Source organism: Arvicola amphibius, chromosome 3 (genome assembly GCF_903992535.2).
Source record: "Arvicola amphibius chromosome 3, mArvAmp1.2, whole genome shotgun sequence".
Classification (NCBI taxonomy): Eukaryota; Metazoa; Chordata; class Mammalia; order Rodentia; family Cricetidae; genus Arvicola; species Arvicola amphibius.
Genome location: NC_052049.1, coordinates 129,053,709 through 129,074,069, shown reverse-complemented (window position 1 = coordinate 129,074,069; position 20,361 = coordinate 129,053,709). Strand labels below are relative to the sequence as shown.

The 20,361-nt window shown below is 41.6% G+C and overlaps 1 protein-coding gene across 2 annotated transcripts in view; it reads left to right on the top strand.

Moving 5' to 3' along the window:
• Lrrc49 (leucine rich repeat containing 49) overlaps window positions 1–20,361 on the top strand; it is a 107,389-nt gene that overhangs the window by 26,477 nt on the left and 60,551 nt on the right. For both annotated transcript variants that reach the window (XM_038322968.2, XM_038322969.2), the window contains one exon: window positions 18,104–18,165. In XM_038322968.2, coding sequence (XP_038178896.1) covers window positions 18,104–18,165 — 62 coding nt within the window. The remainder of the gene's footprint in view (window positions 1–18,103; window positions 18,166–20,361) is intronic.

The window sequence follows — 20,361 nt, the reverse complement described above, 5'->3', positions numbered from 1 at the left end:
GACAAGGCCTTCTTATATAGCTCTGCCTGTGCCTGCTGAATGTGTGAGCTCCCATGTCTGGCATAAACCTTTGCTTAAAAAATCCAAAAGACTTTTAAATTTTCCTTCATCTTTTCCTGCCTTTAGGTTTAGTCACCACCCTACTCTTTCTTTGGGGAGGGAGTGGGAGATTTGGGGTGAGACAGGGTCTCATGGGGGCCCATGCTGGCTTTAATTCCTTCTGTAGCCAAGGACTGATCCCTGCCTCCACTTCCCAGGTAGCAGATTACAGGTGTCCTCTACCACATTTGGTTTTTTTCCTATTTAATGACTAGTGATTATTAAGACTTATTATTTTAGCTGGGTGGTGGTGGCACATGCCCTTAATCCCAGCACTCAGGAGGCAGAGGCAGGCAGATCTATGTGAGTTCGAGGCCAGCCTGGACTACAGAGTTAGTTCCAGGACAGGCTCCAAAGCTACAGAGAAACTCTGTCTTGAACACCCCCCCAAAAAAAGATTTATTGTTTTTTATTATTTTTAAGTGTGGGTGCAGAGATTTGGCATCTCTGAAGTAGGAGTTACAGGTGGCTGCGAGCTGCCTGGTGTGGGTGCTCAGAACCAAACTTTGATCTGACACAGAAGGACCCCAGCCCTGGAGCTAGTAACTTTAAAATAAAAGCTTCCGTTGGGTGATAGCTTGGGTGTTTGATCCCTTCTTTAGCCATAAGGGGTGGGGGAAGGAGTGTCTCTCTGTCTGTCTCCTTCCCAGTAGATCACTGGATTGTGTAGCTTCTTAAATTGGACATACGGAACACCCATCCCCTCAGGATGAATGGAGGGAAACTGCGGGTTCACGTGGTAGTTACTGAAATAAGAAAGATTTTACTTTGGTGGGTAGAGGGACTTTGTTTCCCTTTGTGTGGGTTGAGCTGCCCTTCCTGTCACACCCCACCCCTGTTTGTTGCTATTACTAACCCTTTTCCTAAAGGAAGCACCACTCCCCTGTCCCACCTACTCTACCTGCTCTGAGAGCACAGGCCTGGGGCTCCTGCTGGGGACTCCTTCAGCCATGCTGGCTGTGTGAATGCGGCAGGTGGGATAGGGTCAGTGTTGGTTCAGGAACTGCTGTTGAGCAGACAGATGTTAAATTACACACCTACCCGATGTGCTTCCTTCATGTCACCCAGGCATGATCTTTGCATGTCCAGACCGAGTGTAACATGGCCTCCCATCCAAGGGAATTGTGTGCGGCTCTGCACCTCTCCTGTGGTTCCCAGCTGCAGGCCCTCCTCCTCAGCGGGGTTTCTTGGGAAGTTCTTCTGGCCTCCTGAAATCCATCCAAAATGTTGATCTGTCACTGACAACTCTCTTACTTTCTTGATTTCTAAGAATTTACTTAGGTTAGTGTGTTTCTCCTGAGCCCTGGGAAGGAAGCATGGTGTGTCCTTCATCCTCATGAACAGAAACCTCTAGTGTTTCAGTGTCAAGACACATGTTTATTTGCCAGTCTTGTCTTGGAAATTGGGTCATTGTCAAACTAAATATCTTTTTAGTTTCCATGGTGTTGTCCTGTAGGAAAAGACTGTTCATTCACTTCCTGGATGCCCAGACCTGAACAATCACATAGAAACTATATTAATTACAACACTGGCCAACAGATCAGGCTTATTTCTAGATAGTCTTTAAATCTTAAATTAACCCATTTCTGTTAATCTGTGTATTGGCACAATGCTGTGGCTTACAGGAAAGGTTCCAGCGGCAGTGTCTTTCTCCTTCTGCAGCTACATGGCATCTCCTTGACTCCGCCTACTCTTTCTCTATATCTCTGTTCAGATTTCCTGTTTGACTTTACTCTGCTAAACCATTGGCTGAAACAGCTTCATTATTAACCAATGGTAATAAAACATATTCGTAGCTTACGGAGGGGAATCCCACGTCATTGTCCCCTTTTAAAAATTAAAACTTAGGTGTGATGCTCAGGCCTGTTCTCCCAACTATCAGGAGGCTGAAGAAGCAGGAGGTTTAGCATGAGTTCAAGTCTAGCCTAGGCTTCATGGTGACTTTGAGATCAGTGTGAACTAGAGTGAGACTCTGCTTCAAGAAAAAGAAAATCTTAAAACATTTACAGTAACTGAAAATAATACATTAATGTTGGTAACTCTCACTCAGAGGAATAAATGAAACCCTTTCAAGTACAGATCAGGGCTTAGGTCCCCTCCCTGCCACTGTCTTCTCACAGAAGCAGCCTCCGTCTTGAGATTGGTGTTGCTTGTTTTCACACATCTGATTCCGTCTCCTTTTGTTTACAGTGCTAGGGATCAGCACTGGGCTTTACACACTTGGAGTTAGCACTCAGCCACCAAGCCACCTCCTAAACAATAGGCAGTGATGGGTTTGCATGCTTTTTAAGTGTTTTGTGCATGAAGCCATCTCATGGTGCATATCTTCTGCGTTTTGCTCTATTTGACACCCTGAGAGTCATTCATTTTAGTACCTCTAGTTCTAGTTCCCTAATTTTGGTAGCAATATAGCATCCTATCTAATGGTTATGATTCATACTGGACAGTTGTATTATTTGCAATTTTTCATTATTACAAGTGGTACAAGTAACATTCCATTTCTTTGTGCACATGTGTAAAAGCATTCCTACAGACAGAACTTTTAGATGCTTTTGTTAGTCTATAATAACAATTAATACTGAAGCATGACTGCTCCATACATGTCCATATGGTCTCATTACAGAAAATGAAAACATCCCAAGGACCATACCTGCCTCTTCTGAGAACCACCACATTCTGCCTGTTCTTTTCTATCTCACTAACAATATTGCTCTGAAGATACCCTGGTCTCAGCCACTAAACTGACTTTGTGACCAATTAGAAATCAACTCCTTCTTCCTGTTTTATTCTTGCCTTCTTTTTCAAAAATATAATTAGATTATTGTCTATGGAAGAGGGGCTGAAAGACTGTAAGAGCTGGAGGACAGGGAGTCTGCTGAGACTGTGTCTCCAGCAATAGGCTACACCCATAAAGTCTCACCAACATGACTGTCCTAACATGAGGTGAACAAGGACAGCAGTAGACATACCAGAGTAGACAGGAGAGACAGTAGAGTCCTCAACCCTACCCAAATAACTATAGGCAACTAAGCAATGCTGGGGTGGGAGAAGAGAGAAGAGTATACCAATTATCTGTGGAAGGCTGCACAGAAATCGTTAGATAGCTGGTAGATGCAAGACTGTTATGTCGGTTGCCTTGAAGTTCACAGATAGCTGACATGCTTTGCCAGATTTCTTCCCATATCTTATCTTTTGTTAATATTGTGAAATTTTTGGTAAGAAATTGATTTTTTACTGTTGGTAGCATGTGTAATCATTGTTTATTTTGGTTCATTCATTTTATCTATAACAACCTTGCTCTGAGCTCTTATTCTAGTAATGTACTAAATTATCTAAATGGGTGTTCCAGTTACACTTTTTTTTTGGTTGTTGCTTTTTTCTAAAGCAATAGCAGTTTCCTACTAGCCATTATATATGCACTGTATGTTTGAATGTTTGTCCCCCTCTAATATCTTATTGAGACCTTGTCACCAGTGTGAAGGGCTTGAGAGGTAGGGAGTGAGTCGGCAAATGGAATGACTTCCTTTTTTTAGGAGAGGCTTGGAGGAGCCTGTTGCTCTCTGTCATGTGAGGACATGTAGAAGGTGCCATCAAGTGAAGGATCCTTACTAGGCACTGAATTCGATGGCTCTTTGTTCAGCTGAGCTAGAACCTTTAGCATAAAGCTAAAGCAGAAGTGGGAGTGGGTTCTTGAATTATTCCCGGTTTTAAAGAAAATGTATCACTAGCTATTTTCATTAGCTACCATTTACCAATCTGAAGAAATTTGAGTGTTACATGCATGTGAGTGTGTGGGAACAGTGCCCATATGTGTACACACAGAACAGAAAGGACTTGGAGCATCTTTCATTTAGCACTGCCATTGTATATGGATGTGCACAGCCACTGTGTTTCCTTGAGACAGGAGATACAGGTGTGCACAGCCATTCTGTTGCCTTGAGACAGGAGATACGGATGTTCACAGCCACTGTGTTTCCTTGAGACAGGAGATATGAATGTGCACAGCCATTGTGTTGTCTTGAGATAGGAGATACACATGTGCACAGCCACTGCATTGCCTTGAGATAGGAGACACGGATGTCCACAGCCACTGTGTTGCCTTGAGACAGGAGATATGGATGTGTACAGCCTTCCAGCTCTCTACTTGCAGGCTAGGGGTCTAGACTCTGATCCTCATGCTCACAGAGCAAGAACTCACCTTCTTTCCAGCCTAAGAAATTGTCTTCTATTTTTTTATTTGCTTTAAGTTTATGTTATTAATGATAATTGAATTTTATTAAAATGCTTTCTGTAACTCTTACATAGGTCATATTAGATTTGATTCTTAAATCCATGGAGCTTGCAAATTAATTTTCCAAATCCTTAGGTCATTTTAGCATCTTGTTCACATAGTCTAGGCCATCATTTGTGCACAGTCCTGAGGGCATTTGCTAAGGCTGTTTGTAATATTTATATCTACAGGACGAGAGATGACCTGCAATTCCTTTCCTCTTACTCTTCTGATTCTCATCCTGTGATGCTGTGCCTGCCCCAGACGGAATTACAGAGGGCCTCTTACTTGCACATCCTTTGATTTCCCACTTCGCCTTCCTACTTAGAATCTTTAGATATGAGCTAAAGATAATGCCCTCCTTAGGCATTTAGTGAAAGTTCTTTGGGAAATTGGCTGGGTGATTTTGACTTTGAATGGGCAATTCTGTAGTGTGGAGCTGCGGGCAGGCCTGTTTTTCATCCTGCCCGGCTCCCGGCCACCGGCTAGCTTATGCCCCGAAATAACAACACACAAATTGTATTCTTTTAAACACTGCCTGGCCCATTATTTTCAGCCTCTTACTCACATCTTGCTTTAACCCATTTCTAATAATTTGTGTAGCACCATGAAGGGGTGTCTTACCGGAAAGATTCTAGCGTACGTCCATCTTGGGCTGGAGCTTCATCGTGTCTAGCTGTAGAGGCAGGGCAATTGTCTGAGCCATTTACCTCACTTCCTTCTTCCTGTTCTGCTACTCCACCCACCTAAGGGCTGGCCAAGGCAGTTTCTTTATTAAAACAGAAGACCCTCCCACATCAGGCAATCTTTACAGTTTTGGTTTCCTTTAATCAAATGACAATTCTTATTCTACTTATTTTCATTTTGGTCACTGTTTCTGCCCCTCCCCAGCCCCTGGAGTATATTTTTAATTTTTGAAATATATGATTTTCTTATTCATTTTATTATAGCTGTCTTTTCTAATTTAATTGCTTTGTGTCCAATGAAAATGGATTGGTTCTTTGAAATTTGTTATATTGCCTAGCATGTCATCAATATTTGTCTAGAATATGGTCAATATTTTGAAGTTATATTCTAGAAAATAGAACTGACATCACTATTTCTTCCTGGTAAGTTGTTCCTTTCATCATTATGCGCTAGTGCCCTTTATTACTTACAGCTTTCCTGAGCAATATAGTAGGAGCATGCGCTGTTTGTATCCTCAGGTATTCAACCCAAATGTGCTTAGTAGTCATAAGTGACATTTTGAGCTAGGTTCTCCAGCTCAAATATAAATTCTCAGACTGTACTTGTTTTTAAAGAGCCGTGCCGTCTTTATGAGCCCGTGACAGTTGTGCGGAGACCTCAGCATCCCTTCTGTGTTGGCTCTCCCAAAAGCACCTGAGCTTACTCTAATGACCAGGAAGCTTTAGCAAGCCCCCACGGAAACAATCTCCACCGCGACAAGCTTGTGCTCTGCACAAATGGAGCATCACTCAGACTCCCCAAGGGACAGGACTAGAGCACTGGGAGCCTAAACCACTGTTAGTGGAATAGACGAGATTTGCTGAAAATGGCTGCACTTCCTCTGCTCCTATAATTAAGAACCAAATGTAGTAAAAGGAGGACATGGAGTTCACGGAGATGTGTTCTGTGCTGTCACTGAGCTAGGCCCAGAGGTGACCTGTGCCCTGCCAAGCCATGCAGCAGGAAGGAGCAGCCCTCTGAAATGGGTAAAAGAACTTTCAAAGTAAAAGTCATGTTGACAGTTCTTATTTTTGCTTTATTTATTTTTCCTGTTATTTTGTGGGCTAGTAGGGGAGGCGGAGTTGTATCTCAGCATGGGTGTGGAGGCCAAAGAACAATTTGGCAAGAGGCAGCTCTCTCCTAACATCAAACTGGTCTCAGAGATCAAACTCAGGCCATCAGACTTGGTGGCAAGCACCCCTCCCCACCAAACTCTCCCCAGCTCTGCTTTATTTGTTGCATATTACAAAGATACACAGAACAAGTTGCCACTGCTTGGAGGGCGTTCGTGTAGACAGGAGAGGAGCCTCTAGAGCGTACTGCATCCCCCATGTTCCCACAGTGCCAAGGGCCTCCCTCCAGACTTGATTGAGTTATAATCTAGATGCAATAAAATTCTAACTGTATAAGTCAGTGTGTTTTTATTTTAATGTAACTGCCAACCATATCATGGAGTCTGAAATGTTTCTATTATTCTAGAAAGTTCTTCTGCATCCCTTTTCTAGACAGTCCTGCTCCTATTCCAGAGGTACTCTGATGTCTGTCTCTGGATGATTTTGACTACATTTGTACTTTACAAAAAGTATGTACAGCTACATACATGTCATATCAGGGATGCATGCTTAGAAATTTAGTCTTACGTGATTTTGTTGTTGAAATTACTTCATAGACTTAATGTAATCCTAGGTGGTGTGGCCTGCACACATCTAGATTCTACTGTGTGTGTAGTCATTATCTGTGAGGCCACTGTGTAGCACGTGGATGTATAACCTGGATTCTGCCCTGCATTTGCCATGTTTTGACAGTCATCAGTTTGTTGTGTTTCTCATCATTTTCTCAATTGCTGGGTTGGATTTCACTGGAGAAAAGCTATCGTAGCATTTGCTTGCTTGTTTTCCAATCTTTTTTCTACTTTTTGGCCACACAAAATCACTATGGATGACCGGTCTTGTTATTTTTATTTATCTATTTATTTTAGTGGGCCAAAGCCCTATTTTTCCAAGGTAGAAACAAACGAATGGCATGTGAATGTATGAATTTATCAGAAACTGTCTGACTTTATTGGAAATGCTAAATTCATCAGAAACAGTTGGCACTGAGCATCTGTGTAGTTCACAAACAATTCCCATCATTTTAGATTTGCATTTTCTTGATGGGTGAAGGCACCAAGTTTTTTTTTCAAGCATCTCATCTGTCATCTGTGATGAAGCACTGGTCTAGACTGTTGCTACTAAAAGTCATGTGATATTCTAAATTCAACCTTTTGATCTCTCTCTCTCTCTCTCTCTCTCTCTCTCTCTGTGTGTGTGTGTGTGTGTGTGTGTATGTGTGTGTGTATGTGTGTGTGTGTGTGTCTCCTATGGCTATTTGTCTCTCTGCCTTGCTCTGTCTCTCTGTCTGTCTATCTCTTTATCCCAGTATCTATCTGTATGTCTACAGAGAGTATATTTTCCATGACTTGCTATTTTTACTTTTTCAGAACAGTATTTGGTTTGTGGAAGCTTCCAGTTTTGGTGACATCATCTATACTTTGACCTCTTCTGTCCTCGGTGTCTTCTGTGTCCTGTCTGAGGACTTTTCTTCACATTGCAGAGTCCTGACTGTGTTATCTTGTGTTCCTTCTAGAAAGTTTACAGCTTTCTCTCTTCAATCAGAGCTGTGAGCTCCCTTTAGTTAATTCTTTATGTGCTTGAACATAGTTTGTGATTGTTCATTTTATCCACATATGGATATCTATTTTCTTGGCCATGTTTTATTGAAAAGACCTGTTTCCCCACTAACCTGAATTGTCGTGTTTGTCAAAGTAAGTGATAATTACAAATAGCTTTTCTAGCCCCACCCTTCCCTTCCGTACCTACCTCTGTCCTCAGAGCCCTTCTCCTAGACCCCTATTTTATGATAATTGTGAAATTTCAGTACATGGGCGTATAGTGCATAAGAATGTTGTGTAAAGAGAACGGGTGAGCAACCCAGCGCCTTCCTTCCGTTGCCATCAACCCCTCTCTGGGGTAGGCTGCCCCAGCATGGCCTTTGTCATCTTCGCTTTCTCTAACCGCTGCACATACTGAAAAATAATGGTAAATTTTATAAACAAACCTAATATTTTTGCTTCCAGAATCTGCATGATCATGTCTTTCATTAACTATGGGAACATTCTATATCTGCATTTTCATAAAAAGCACCTTCAATTTTCTCTTTTCACTAAACCTCAGGCCTTCTCATTATGTTGCTTATTCCTTAATCCTGCTTTAATAATTTCTGTCATTATAATTTCTCCCAGGTACATCGTTATTTTCTTATTACTTCTCTACTCCTACCTTGAAATTGATTCTTTAAAAGAAAAGAATACAAAAAAATCTCTTGTTTAATCTGATTTTCAGTCTTAACTATTGAGTTATCAGTAATTGCTTTTTTCCTTTTTTTTTTCTTTTTCAGGTTTTTGAGATAGGGTTTCGCTGTAGCTTTGGAGCCTGTCCTGGAACTAGCTCTTCTAGGCCAGGTTGGCCTCAAACTCAGAGATTTGCCTGCCTCTGCCTCCCGAGTGCTGGGATTAAAGGTGTGCGCCACCACCGCCCAGCTGCCTTTTTTTTTTTTTCCGTACTGGAAGTTGTGTATCATGTTTTCCAAAAGCTCAGAGCTTCTTCACTCCTGGCGCCATGTTTTCCTTACATCTCTAGTGATTTGTTGTTGTTGTTTTGTTTTTCGAATCAAGATTTCTCCATGTAACAGTCCTGGCTGTCCTATACCTCACTCTGTTTACCAGGCTGGTCTTGAACTCAGAGATCCAGCTGCCTCTACCCCGTAGTGCTGGGATTAAAGGCATGCACCACTAGTGCCCTGCATCTCTAGTAACTTTTAAGTGTAGATGTCCGTAGTGTGCACTGAGCTTATTCTCTCCCCCGCTGTCTTAGCAGTTCTTCACTTGACGATTTGCATATCAGATCAGTCTTCCTCGTGGTTGTTTTTTTTTCTGTAGAAGTTAGTAGGTTGGGATCCTCAGAATGCTGTGAAACTTGTTGAGTTTATATCTTTAAGACAGTTTTTTAGGAGGCTTAGAGGCACATATATCAGGCTGCACTTTTGTCAGATTTTTTGTCACACACATGCACACACACACATTCAATATATATATATATATATACATATATATACATATAGCTTGTAATGTAAATTTCAGGTGCACATTCAAATACAGGAAGGCCATTGACTATGACATTTAGGTGCCTAGTCCTTTTCTTCACAACTATGAGAGTAGTGCTTTAGAGTGTAGGGGTGGGGATCTCCCTCCTCAGCACAAGTACCTGCGTTCCAGTCCAGTTTGTAATGCCTCCTTAGCTTTTCTTTGGTGAAATAACAACAGTATGGAGGTGAAAATCAGATCAGAAAAACAGCACACAGCTGACTGACTGTTATCATTTGCCCTAGGAAGGGTAGGAAACTGGAAGTGCAAATAAGAATATTTATGCCTTTTAGAAGCCTGAGCAGATACTGACAATTTTCATAGACATTTAAAGAAAGGTGTGGTTAGAATATGATGGCTTAGTGGGTACTGTCCTTGGATAGCATGGGTGTCTGGGCTGCAACAGGCAATTTGGAATTAATTTAGACTTTTTAAAAAATTATTGATTTTTATTGAGCTTTATATTTTTCTCTGCTCCTCTCCCTGCCTCTCCCGTCCTCTCAACCCTCTCCCAAGGTCCCCATGCTCCCAATTTACTCAGGAAATCTTGTCTTCTCCTCCTCCCCATGTAGATTAGATCTATGTATGTCTCTCTTAGGGTCCTCATTGTTGTCTAGGTTTTTGGGATTGTGATTAATAGGCTGGTTTTCTTTGCTTTATGTTTAAAAGCCACTCATGAGTGAGTACATGTGATAATTGTCTTTCTGGGTCTGGGTTACCTCACTCAAAATGATGTTTTCAAGCTCCATCCCTTTGCCTGCAAATTTCAAGGTGTCATTATTTTTTTCTGCTGTGTAGTACTCCATTGTGTAAATGTACCACATTTTCCTTATCCATTCTTGGATCGAGGGGCATTTAGGTTGTTTCCAGGTTCTGGCTATAACAAACAATGCTGCTATGAACATAGTTGAGCACATGTCCTTGTGGCACATTGAGCATCCTTTGGATATATACCCAAAAGTGGTATTATTGGGTCTTGAGGAATGTTGTTTCCTAATTTTCTAAGAAATCACTACACTGACATCCAAAGGGGTTGTATTACCTTGCATTCACACCAGCAATGTAGAAGTGTTCCCTTTACCCCACAATCTCTCCAGCATAAATTGTCATCAGTGTTTTTGATCTTGGCCATTCTGACTGGTGTTTTGCATTCCTCTGATGACTAAGGATGTTGAACATTTCCTTAAGTGTCTTTCAGTCATTTTAGATTCCTCTGTCGAGAGTTCTCTGTTTAGGTCTATACTCCATTTTTTTAAATTGGATTATGTGTTCTTTTGGTGACCAATTTCTTGAGTTCTTTGTATATTTTGGAGATCAGCCTCTGTCTGATGTGGGGTTAGTGAAGATCTTTTCCCATTCTGTAGGCTGTCATTTTGTCTTGTTGACCATGTCTTTGCTTTACAGAAGCTTTTCATTTTCAGGAGGTCCCAATTATTAATTGTTTCTCTCATGTCTGTGCTACTGGGGTTCTATTTAGGAAGTGGTCTCCTGTGCCAATGCATTCAAGTGTACTTCCCACTTTCTTTTCTATGAGGTTCAGTGTGGCTGGCTTTATGTTGAGGTCTTTGATGCATCTGGACTTGAGTTTTGTGCATGGTGATAGATATGGATCCATTTTCATTCTTCTACATGTTGATATCCAGTTATGCCAGCACCATTTGTTAAATATGCTTTCTTTTTTCCATTTGATATTTTTTGCTTCTTTGTCAAAAATTAAGTGTTTGAAGGTGTGTGGATTAATATCTGGGTCTTCCATTCGGTTCCATTGGTCCTCCTGTCTGTTCTTATGCCAATACCAGGCTGTTTTCAGTACTGTAGCTCTGTAGTAAAGTTTAAAGTCAGGGATTGTGATGCACCAGAAGTTCTTTTGTTGTATATGATTGTTTTGGTTATCCTGGGTTTTTTGCTTTTTCATATGAAGTTGAGTACCATTCTTTCGAGGTCTGTGAAGAATTTTGCTCGGATTTTGATAGGCATTGCATTGAATCTGTAGATTGCTTTTGGTAAGATTGCCATTTTTACTTTGTTAATTCTACCTACCCAAGAGCATGGGAGATTTTTCCACTTTCTGGTGTCTTCTTTAATTTCTTCAAAGATTTAAAGTTCTTGTCACACAAGTCTTCCACTTGTTTGGTTTGAGATATTTTATGCTATTTGTGACTATTGATTGTGAAGGGTGTTGATTCTCTGATTTCTTTCTCAGCCCTTTTATCATCTGTCTACAGGAGGGCTACTGATTTTTTTTTTTTAGTTAATCTTGTATCCTGCTACATTACTGAAGGTGTTTATGAGTTATAGAAGCTCCTTGGTAGAATTTTTGGGGTCACTTATGTAAACTATCATATCATCAGCAAATAGTGAGAGTTTGACTTCTTTTCTGATTTGTATCCCCTTGATCTCCTTTTGTTGTCTTATTGCTCTAGCTAGGACCTCAAGAACTATATTGAATAGATATGGAGAGAATGGTCAACCTTGTCTTGTTCCTGATTTCAGTGAGATCACTGGGAGTTTCTCTCCATTTAGTTTGATGTTGACTGTTGGCTTGCTGTATATCACCTTTATTATGTTTAGGTATGTTCCTTATATCTCTGCTCTCTCCAAGACCTTTATCATGAAGAGATGTTGTATTTTGTTGAAAGCTTTTTTGGCATTCAATGAGATGATCATGTGGTTTTTATTTTTCAGTTTGTTTATACGGTGGATTATGTTGAAAGGTTTCCGTATGTTGAACCATCCCTGCGTCTCTGGGATGAAGCTGACTTGATCATGGTGGATGATGGTTCTGATGTGTTCTTGGATTTGATTTGCCAGTATATTATTTAGTATTATTTTTATCAAAGTTCATAAGTAAGATTGGTCTGTAATTCCCTTTCTTAATAATGTCTTTCTGTGGTTTGGGTATCAGGGTAATTGTAGTCTCATAAAAAGAATTTGGCAATGTTCCTTCTGTTTCTTTTGTGTGGAATAATTTGAGGAGTGTTGGTATTAGTTCTTCTTTGAAAATCTTGTAGAATTCTGAGCTGAAACCATCTGGTCCTGGGCTTTTTTTGGTTGGGAGCCTTTTGATGACTATTTCTATTTTTTTTTAAAGTTATAGGTCTGTTTAATTTGCTTATTTGGTCTTGATTTAATTTTGGCAAGTGATATTTATCCAGAAAGTTGTCCATTTCCTTTAAGTTTTACAGGTTTTTGGAGTATAGGTTTTTGAAATATGACCTGATGATTCTCTATATTTCCTCTGTGTCTGTTGTTATGTCCCCATTTTCATCTCTGATTTTTTAATTTGGATATTCTCCCTCTGCCTTTTGGTTAGTTTGGATAAAGGTTTGTCTATTTTGTTTATTTTCTTGAAGAATCAACTTTTTGTCTCATTGATTTTTTGTATTATTTTCTTTGTTTCTATTTTGTTGATTTTGTTGCTGTTTCAGGTCTGCTCTGGCCTAGACTTGTCGGCTCAGCCCTGTTTCTTTAAATGTCCCTGTAGGTGTGTCTTCTATCTATCTGATGATTTCATTGGATAATTAATAAAGAAACTGCCTCGCCCATCTGATAGACCGGCCCTTAGGTGGGTGAAGTAGACAGAACAGGAAGAAGGAAGTGAGGTAGATGGCTCAGTCACATGCCACGCCTCTCCTAAGTTAGTCAGACTGCCATGCCTCTCCTAAGAGAGAGAGACACAATGAAGCTCCAGCCCAAGATGGACGTAAGCTAGAAACTTCCTGGTAAGGCACCACTTCGTGGTGTTACACAGATTATTAGATATGGGTTAGTCAAGATGTGGGTAAGAGGCTGGAAGTAATGGGCCAGGCAGTATTTAAAAGAATACAATTTGTGTGTTGTTATTTCGGGGCATAAGATAGACGGGCGGCGGGAAGCCAGCCCACTGCTCCCCACTACATGTCCCTGGTCTGGATCCACTTCTGCAGAGGTCCCTGGTTTGGGGTTGGTCCTGCAAAGATCTCTGACTCTGATCTACTCCCTCAGAAGTCCCAGACTGGGGTGTGCCCAGCCCCACAGGGACCTGGCTCAGGCCTACTCCCTCAGAGGTCCCAGACTCATGCCTGGACCCACATAGGTTTCTGGTTCCTGCCTACTCCTTTTGATGTCCCAGACGGATGCCCAGACTCACAGAGGTTCTGGCTCAGGTCTACTCCCTCAGATGTCTTAGATTCACACCCAGACCCACAGCAGTCTCTGGCTCTGGCCCACTTGCTCAGCAGTTGCTCCCCTGTACCTGCTCCTGTGGAGTTCACTGTCATAGCTCTGCTCTGACCCAGGTCATTGGCTCAGTCCTGCCTCTGCAAATATCCTTGGTCTGGATCCGCTCCTATTCACTTGGAGCTTGCTGTCTTAGGCCTGCTCTGGCCTAGGTTGCTGGCCCAGTCCTGCTTCTGCAAATGACCCTGATCTGAATATACTCCTGCTCCTGTGGAATTCACTGTCCCAGGCCCACTCCAGCCCAGTCCACTGGCTCAGTCCTGCTTTTTTGGAGTTCGCTGCCTCAGACCTGTTCTGGCCTAGGTCGCTGGCTCAGTCTTGCTCCTATAGAGTTCCCTGACTCAGGCCTTTAGTCTTTTAATGGAAAGAAGTACTGTTTTCTTGTTCCTGTTCTAAAACATGCTCAGTAAATCCATTTGTAACTTTACAAACTGAAATGATTTCCTTTATGTGTATTGTATCCTGACTTTTTAAATTTATAATGAAAACAATAGTAAAGAAGTTTTCTTTGTCCTTTGTTCTATTTACCCCCTCAATGCACCCTATGTCTTCACCTGCTTCTTCTTTATTTCTCTGTAGAAGAGCCACTAAGAATAGCCTGAGTAATAGATGTTCTATTCAGGCATATTGCTGAGTCATGAGTAATAGTCATTCTAGACAGGCAGATTGCTGAGTCATTCAGTTCTATTACAGAGTGAGGGAATATGGAGAACAGTACTGAGCAGAGGAGACAAATTCTTCAGATGCAAAGACATTTTTTGGGAAAATAAGGAATTCTGATCCTCATCAGTCTTAGAGTTCATAATTTCATTCAGCTTCATTTTTAACAAAATTTTGAGATGATGCTAAATCTTTAAATCATGCTTCAGAAATCTGTTGAATATAATTTTTTTGTTTTTTTTTGTTTTGTTTTGTTTTTCGAGACAGGGTTTCCCTGTAGTTTCTAGAGCCTGTCCTGGAACTAGCTCTTGTAGACCAGACTGGCCTTGAACTCAGAGAACTGCCTGCCTCTGCCTCCCTAGTGCTGGGATTAAAGGCATGCACCACCACTGCTTGGCTGTTGAATATAATTTTTAGTATTGTTTTAAGTGCAATAAATTTAAGGTGATGAGCAGATTAATAATGTGACCTATAAATATTTTGGCCAGTATTAGCATTTTCTTTTCATGCTTATATATATATTAATATTCTATATTAATATTCTATTAATATTCTAGCTGTCCCATGATAGTCTCTTTGCCTGTGAAATAGCTACCTCCAGAGGAGATGTGCTAGCACTGTTGAATCTGTAACAGTAAAATTAATTTGTTGGCTTTTCCTTAAAGAGATATAAGGCTTGAGCATTCTTACAGCTTTCCAACCCCCAATTCTCCTTCCTCTATCATTCCAAAATACTTACATCATATTTTGGTGTCAAGCAGGTGGATGGATTTAAGTCCTACCATCAGAATAACTTACTGGCAAAGCTCAGCTTAAAGTCTGCTGCTATCTCATAGTCTTGGTCTGGTTTATGAAGGAAAAGGCAGGATATTTCCCCAGGGAAGCCAGTACTAAATAGTCCTGAAATCATATACATACAAGTAATATAGCAATTGACCAGATTATGCTTACTATGCATTTAGGAATATGCATATGTAACAACAATTTAAAAAAAGGCCATGAATCTGAGGAGGGTCCATGGGAAGTGTTGGAGGGAGGAAGGGAAAGGGGGAAATGTAATGACATCTAAATTTCAAAAACTAAAATAAATAAATAGATAAACTTTAAACAACAGTAGCAAAACCTACAGATCCTAAAAAGAAAACTACAGACCTTTAAAGAAATATTTTAAAAGAGAAAATCGGGCTTTAAGGGATGGAGAGATGGCTCTTTGGTTAAAAGTACTGGCTGCTCTGCTAGAGTACTAGGGTTGGCTTCTCAGCACCCACACGGCTACTCACAACTGGCTGTAACTGCAACCTTAGGGGGTGCAACACTCTTTTCTGGCCTCCAGGGGCCTGAGGCGTGCACCTGGTGTGTAGACATACATGAAGGCAAAACATTCGTACACATGCAATAAATAAGTACATTAAATACTCTATAAAAACAAAGCCTTAATGAAGGCCTTTTGTGCTCAATTAAAATTGGTACATTTGTGATAGAGTGGATTCAGGTTGTTAGACACAGCTAAGCAAGGTTTTCAAAGTTAGACTTGGATCATTGTGTTAAACTTCAGTGGTTTTGTTTGTTTATTTGTTTTCTGGCATTAGAACTAACTCATTTACCCATTAATTAAGGATTCAGATGTTAATAACAAAGCCACCCCGAGTGCAGTAACATTTCTCTCTGCCGTCCAGACTTCAGGTGACCTGTTGCATTTCTCCCTGACGCTGCCTTGCCCAGGACACTCTGAGGTGCTTGGCTGAGGGAGACTGTGAGCGCTTGCTCTCATCCCCTGCGCTGGGTGGTAAATCCTACTAGTTGGGTCTTACAGAGTTTCCTTTTGAAGGCCATATTTTAGTATTTTTTTAAAGATTTATTTATTTATTATGTATACAATATTCTGTCTATGTGTATGCCCGCATGCCAGAGGAGGGCGCCAGATCTCAGTACAGATGGTTGTGAGCCACCATGTGGTTGATGGGAATTGAACTCAGGACCTCTGGAAGAGCAGCCAGTGCTCTTAACCTCTGAGCCATCTCTCCAGCCCCATATTTTAGTATTTTTAAACATATCTTTTTATTATAAGAAATTTATGCCTAGGTAATTGATTAATATGACAAGTATGTGTTCTTTTATCTGTTGTAATGTTAGAATTTTGCTATAAAAATATATCTTAAAATCTTTAGGAAAATTAAAATATAATTATTTTCTCTTGATGTTAAATTTGAGACAACAGAAATATTGTAGATAATTATTCTGCTTTTTGAAGTCCTGGAAAGGCTAGCTACAGAATTGGTTATTGATATGTATACAAACTAAATTTGGATTTTTAGTTTTTGTTTTTTGTGAGTATTTTTAAAGCTATCAAGAAATGACAGTTAATGATATTGAAAAATTGGTAGATTTTATAAAAGAAGATAAATACAGAAGCATTACAATTTTTTAAAAAAATTTAATATATTCCTAAAAATAATTTGAGTTTGTACTTTAATTGCAAAGCAATCATGTCTTGAAAGGAGTGTGTATGCTCTGCGTGTGGCATGGGAGAGACTGTAGTCTTAAAAGGATGCTCTGCCTCCCAGGAGATGCAGGCCACTGCTTCCATTCCCCAGCCGAGTGTCAACAATGCTTGTGCCCAGAAATACTTGAGGTAGCGCTCCAGAGGAATTTGGGGATAAGAGAGTAGAGAGAAGTCTTTCAGGTCAGCTTTGACTTGTTTCTGAAGAGATAAAAAAGCAGCTCCCATTTCCTATGGCAAACAGGGTCCAGAGTGAAACCTGCACTCCTCCTTAAGTGTGGGAAAGTCAGAAAGAAGTGGCTTCAAGAGATGATTCTGGAAGTTTACCGACTTACACGGTTCACAATCACGGGGGTGAGGGTGTGTGGTTAATCTGCCGTCCGGTGGTCTATAGACTTACACCTTGACCATGGAAAGATCTAGACGCCACTCCTCACCCTTGTGAATCAGGCTTTTCAGGGAGCAGCGATGACACTCACTACAGAAGGCAGATGCTGATCTGGAAACAAAACAGTTTTACATGGGAAGTGGCTGAGTGCGTGGAGTCCAGAATGCTCTGTCTCAGCCTCTGGGGTTGTGTGGCCACCGTGCCAGCCCACCCTCCAGCCCACTACCCTCTGCACGTCAGTCTACCCTCCGCCCCATTAGCCCACCCTCCACTTGGCACCTGCAGCTGCCTCGGCTGCTCTCTTCTCTGGACTAAGTCAGATTGCTCCACTTCCTCTGCAGAGTCCGTGCCGCTAGTATGCCATGCTTTTCAGAAGGTTTCTTGTTTGTTTGTCTTTTCCCTGATGAAGTTGGGCGTATTTATTTTGTAACAGTTTTTAATCATCCCAGCCTAAATACTTCAGTATTGACTAAGGGCAACTTCTTTGCAGGGATGCTTTTAGCGCGTGTTTGAGCACACAATCTAAACCTTCGGGTTGTGCCTAGATTAGGAGCTGACCTTATCGTGCCCTCCAATGACATTATGGTCTGCTTTTTGTTTGGGGGGTGTTCCTCTATTGGATCTATTTCCAAGTTTGAGAATAATGAGCAAATCGCTTTGAAATTTATACCATTGTTTGGAAAGCTTTTGGATGTCTCCCTTTGAAAAGTGACTTTGAACAAGCCCTGATCACACCGCTATGCTACAGTAAATGCTGAAGTAGCATCCTGGCATCCTTCCCAAAAGCACGCTGAAGGAGGCTAGCCGCAGCGCTCCCTGCTCCCTCCACTGCTTTTTACCTTGCTGGCGCTGGTGCAGCTCATCCTGCGGATGTGCTGAAACCCTCCCACTCGCTCTGCAGCAAAGAATGGATCTCCGAGTGCTCTAGAAATGAACGGTGGAGCGAGGTTGCGGGAGGGGGAGCGACATGAATGCCTTCCAGCAGCTGAACAAGAAAGCATTTTAAAATACGGTACTTTTTTTCTTTCAACTGATAAATTTTTGCTTTCTGTTTTCTTCTAGAGTGATGTGGATAATTTGCCCTGCCTCCAACGCCTCTTTCTCAGCTTCAACAATATATCTAGGTATGTGAGAACTCCCAACTCGTCATTAATAGATAACTTGTCTGTGTGGGCTCTAATGCTTTGAGATAGCCAGCGGAGTGGAGAGTTTTACTGTCCTGACAGATTTTACATTTGAAAATGGGAGGACCGCCCATGACAAAGTTCTTTGTTGGGAAAAGGAAGCTCTCGAGTCTTCTGCCTCTGTTGCTAAAGATGATGCAATTAGCAAAGCATGGCCTTTCTTTAGCTGTGCTGGTGGGCTGCGTGGGGTCGTCAGTGTGGATTCGCTGTCCTTTGTTTGACAGCCACTGCCTCACTCAACTGAATTAGTTTCTTTCATGAATTATCATCTGCAGTTCGCACAGCCGCTGAGCATTTGTAATAAAGCAGGCTATGTTTGTCACTGAGCTGCATGGGAATCGGCCCTGCCTGCCTGCTGAGATAGTTTCTGCAGAGAAGGGCGTTAGAATAGACGAACACACACATTTTGGTTACCGTCCTTGTCCTTATATTGTGATGTCTTGTTCCGGGTTAGTGTGGGAGGTCACAGAACTGAAGCAGAGGCAGAGGCTGCTTCCCAGTGCAGAAAGACCTCCACTTCCCTAGTCTGTCCTGCCTCCTTCCCTAGATCTTTGTTTGGACTTTATTCCATGACTTGTCCTCTTCAGTTTCTCTTCAAGACCGTTTGTGAAAGGGGAATCACTAAGCTTAAAAGCACACTCTTCCCGGAATCCAGGTCTGTGCTTCTGAGCACTAGAAACCATGGGTTTTTCATCTTCCTGTTCACTGCCCCCACCCCCCATTCCTGGGTTCAACCTCGTCTTCCTATCCTGTATCTCTAAAAGAAAACAGTTATCTGAAGATGGTGAGAAGCATGGAAGTTTTCTGCAGGCCTTTCCGTGTTCCTCTCAGCCTGTGTGGGACTTTTCTAGCTGCCCTGCTGTCGTGTGTGTGTGTGTGTGTGTGTGTGTGTGTGTGTGTGTGCATGTGCATAACTTCTTCTGTTGGCACTGGTTTTCTTCAGGGGATTTCTATCTAAAGACTGCCAAAGCTCTAAAGCGGTAGTTCTCGCCCTTCCTAATGCTGCGACCCTTTAATGCAGTTCCTCATGTTATGGGGACCCCCCAAACAAAATTATTTTGTTGCTACTTTATAACTGTAATTTGCTACTGTTATGAATCATATTGTAAATATCTGATATGCACAATTAGTTTAAGCTGCTGCAAAGCCTTAGATTTCCCCAGTCTGCGGTGAACTAGTTTCTTCTTGTTGTTCACTTGTGAGCAACTTAAGAGGTATGTATTTGCTTATATGTAGGTTATGCCCAGGCCCCAGGGCACCAAGCTCTCTGAACTCCTAAACTCTGGGTTTGTAAGGAGTCAGCACTGGTTGCTTATATACTGGACAACTTTCTTTCAAAGTCTGGAAGGGAGGTTCACCCAGCCAACAAAATAAAAATAATGGGATTTTTTTTTCTTGAAAAAGCATGGTTTCCTAAGAAATTGAGAAATAAGTGAGGTAGCATTGCAAGGTTTTTGTTTTCCCCGTGACTGCCCTCTCTGTGATCTCCGTGGGCTAAGCTTTAGCTTTTCTATAGTGTTCCCCTATCTGTGTAGGAGGCTAAGCTTCAGCTTTTCTGTAGTGTTCCCAGATCTGTGTCGGAGGCAAATTGGATCTGTTGCTCTGTATTGATATCTGTGGCCACAGGTATGGTTTTTTGGTTTTTTGAGACAGGGTTCTCTGTGTAGCCCTAGCTGTCTTGGAACTCTCTCTGTAGACCAGGCTGGCCTCGAACTCAGAGATCTGCCTGCCTCTGCCTCCTGAGTGCTGAGATAAAGGCATGTGCCACCACCGCCCAGTGGCCCAGAGGTTTTGTATCATGAGTATATTGGGTCTGGGGAAGAAAAATCTCTTGGGGATCAAGCCATGAAAACATTTGTGTAAACTTTACTTAAGATACATATATGTCAGTTAGCTATGCCACAGACCGCTAGAGACTACCTTTAATGATAACTCAGTGCATTTTCTGGACTCCATATTCTGGTTAATAGAGGCTTTACAGCCCAGTGTTCCTGAGTAGCAGAGGTCATGAAAAGAAGAAGCAACAAAATAATAGCATATACCATAGGATCTTCTGGTCCTCTCTGAGAGATGCTGACTGCATCTGACAATTGAAATTATCCAGTATGTGGCCATTTAGAGGGGAAAGTTTATTGA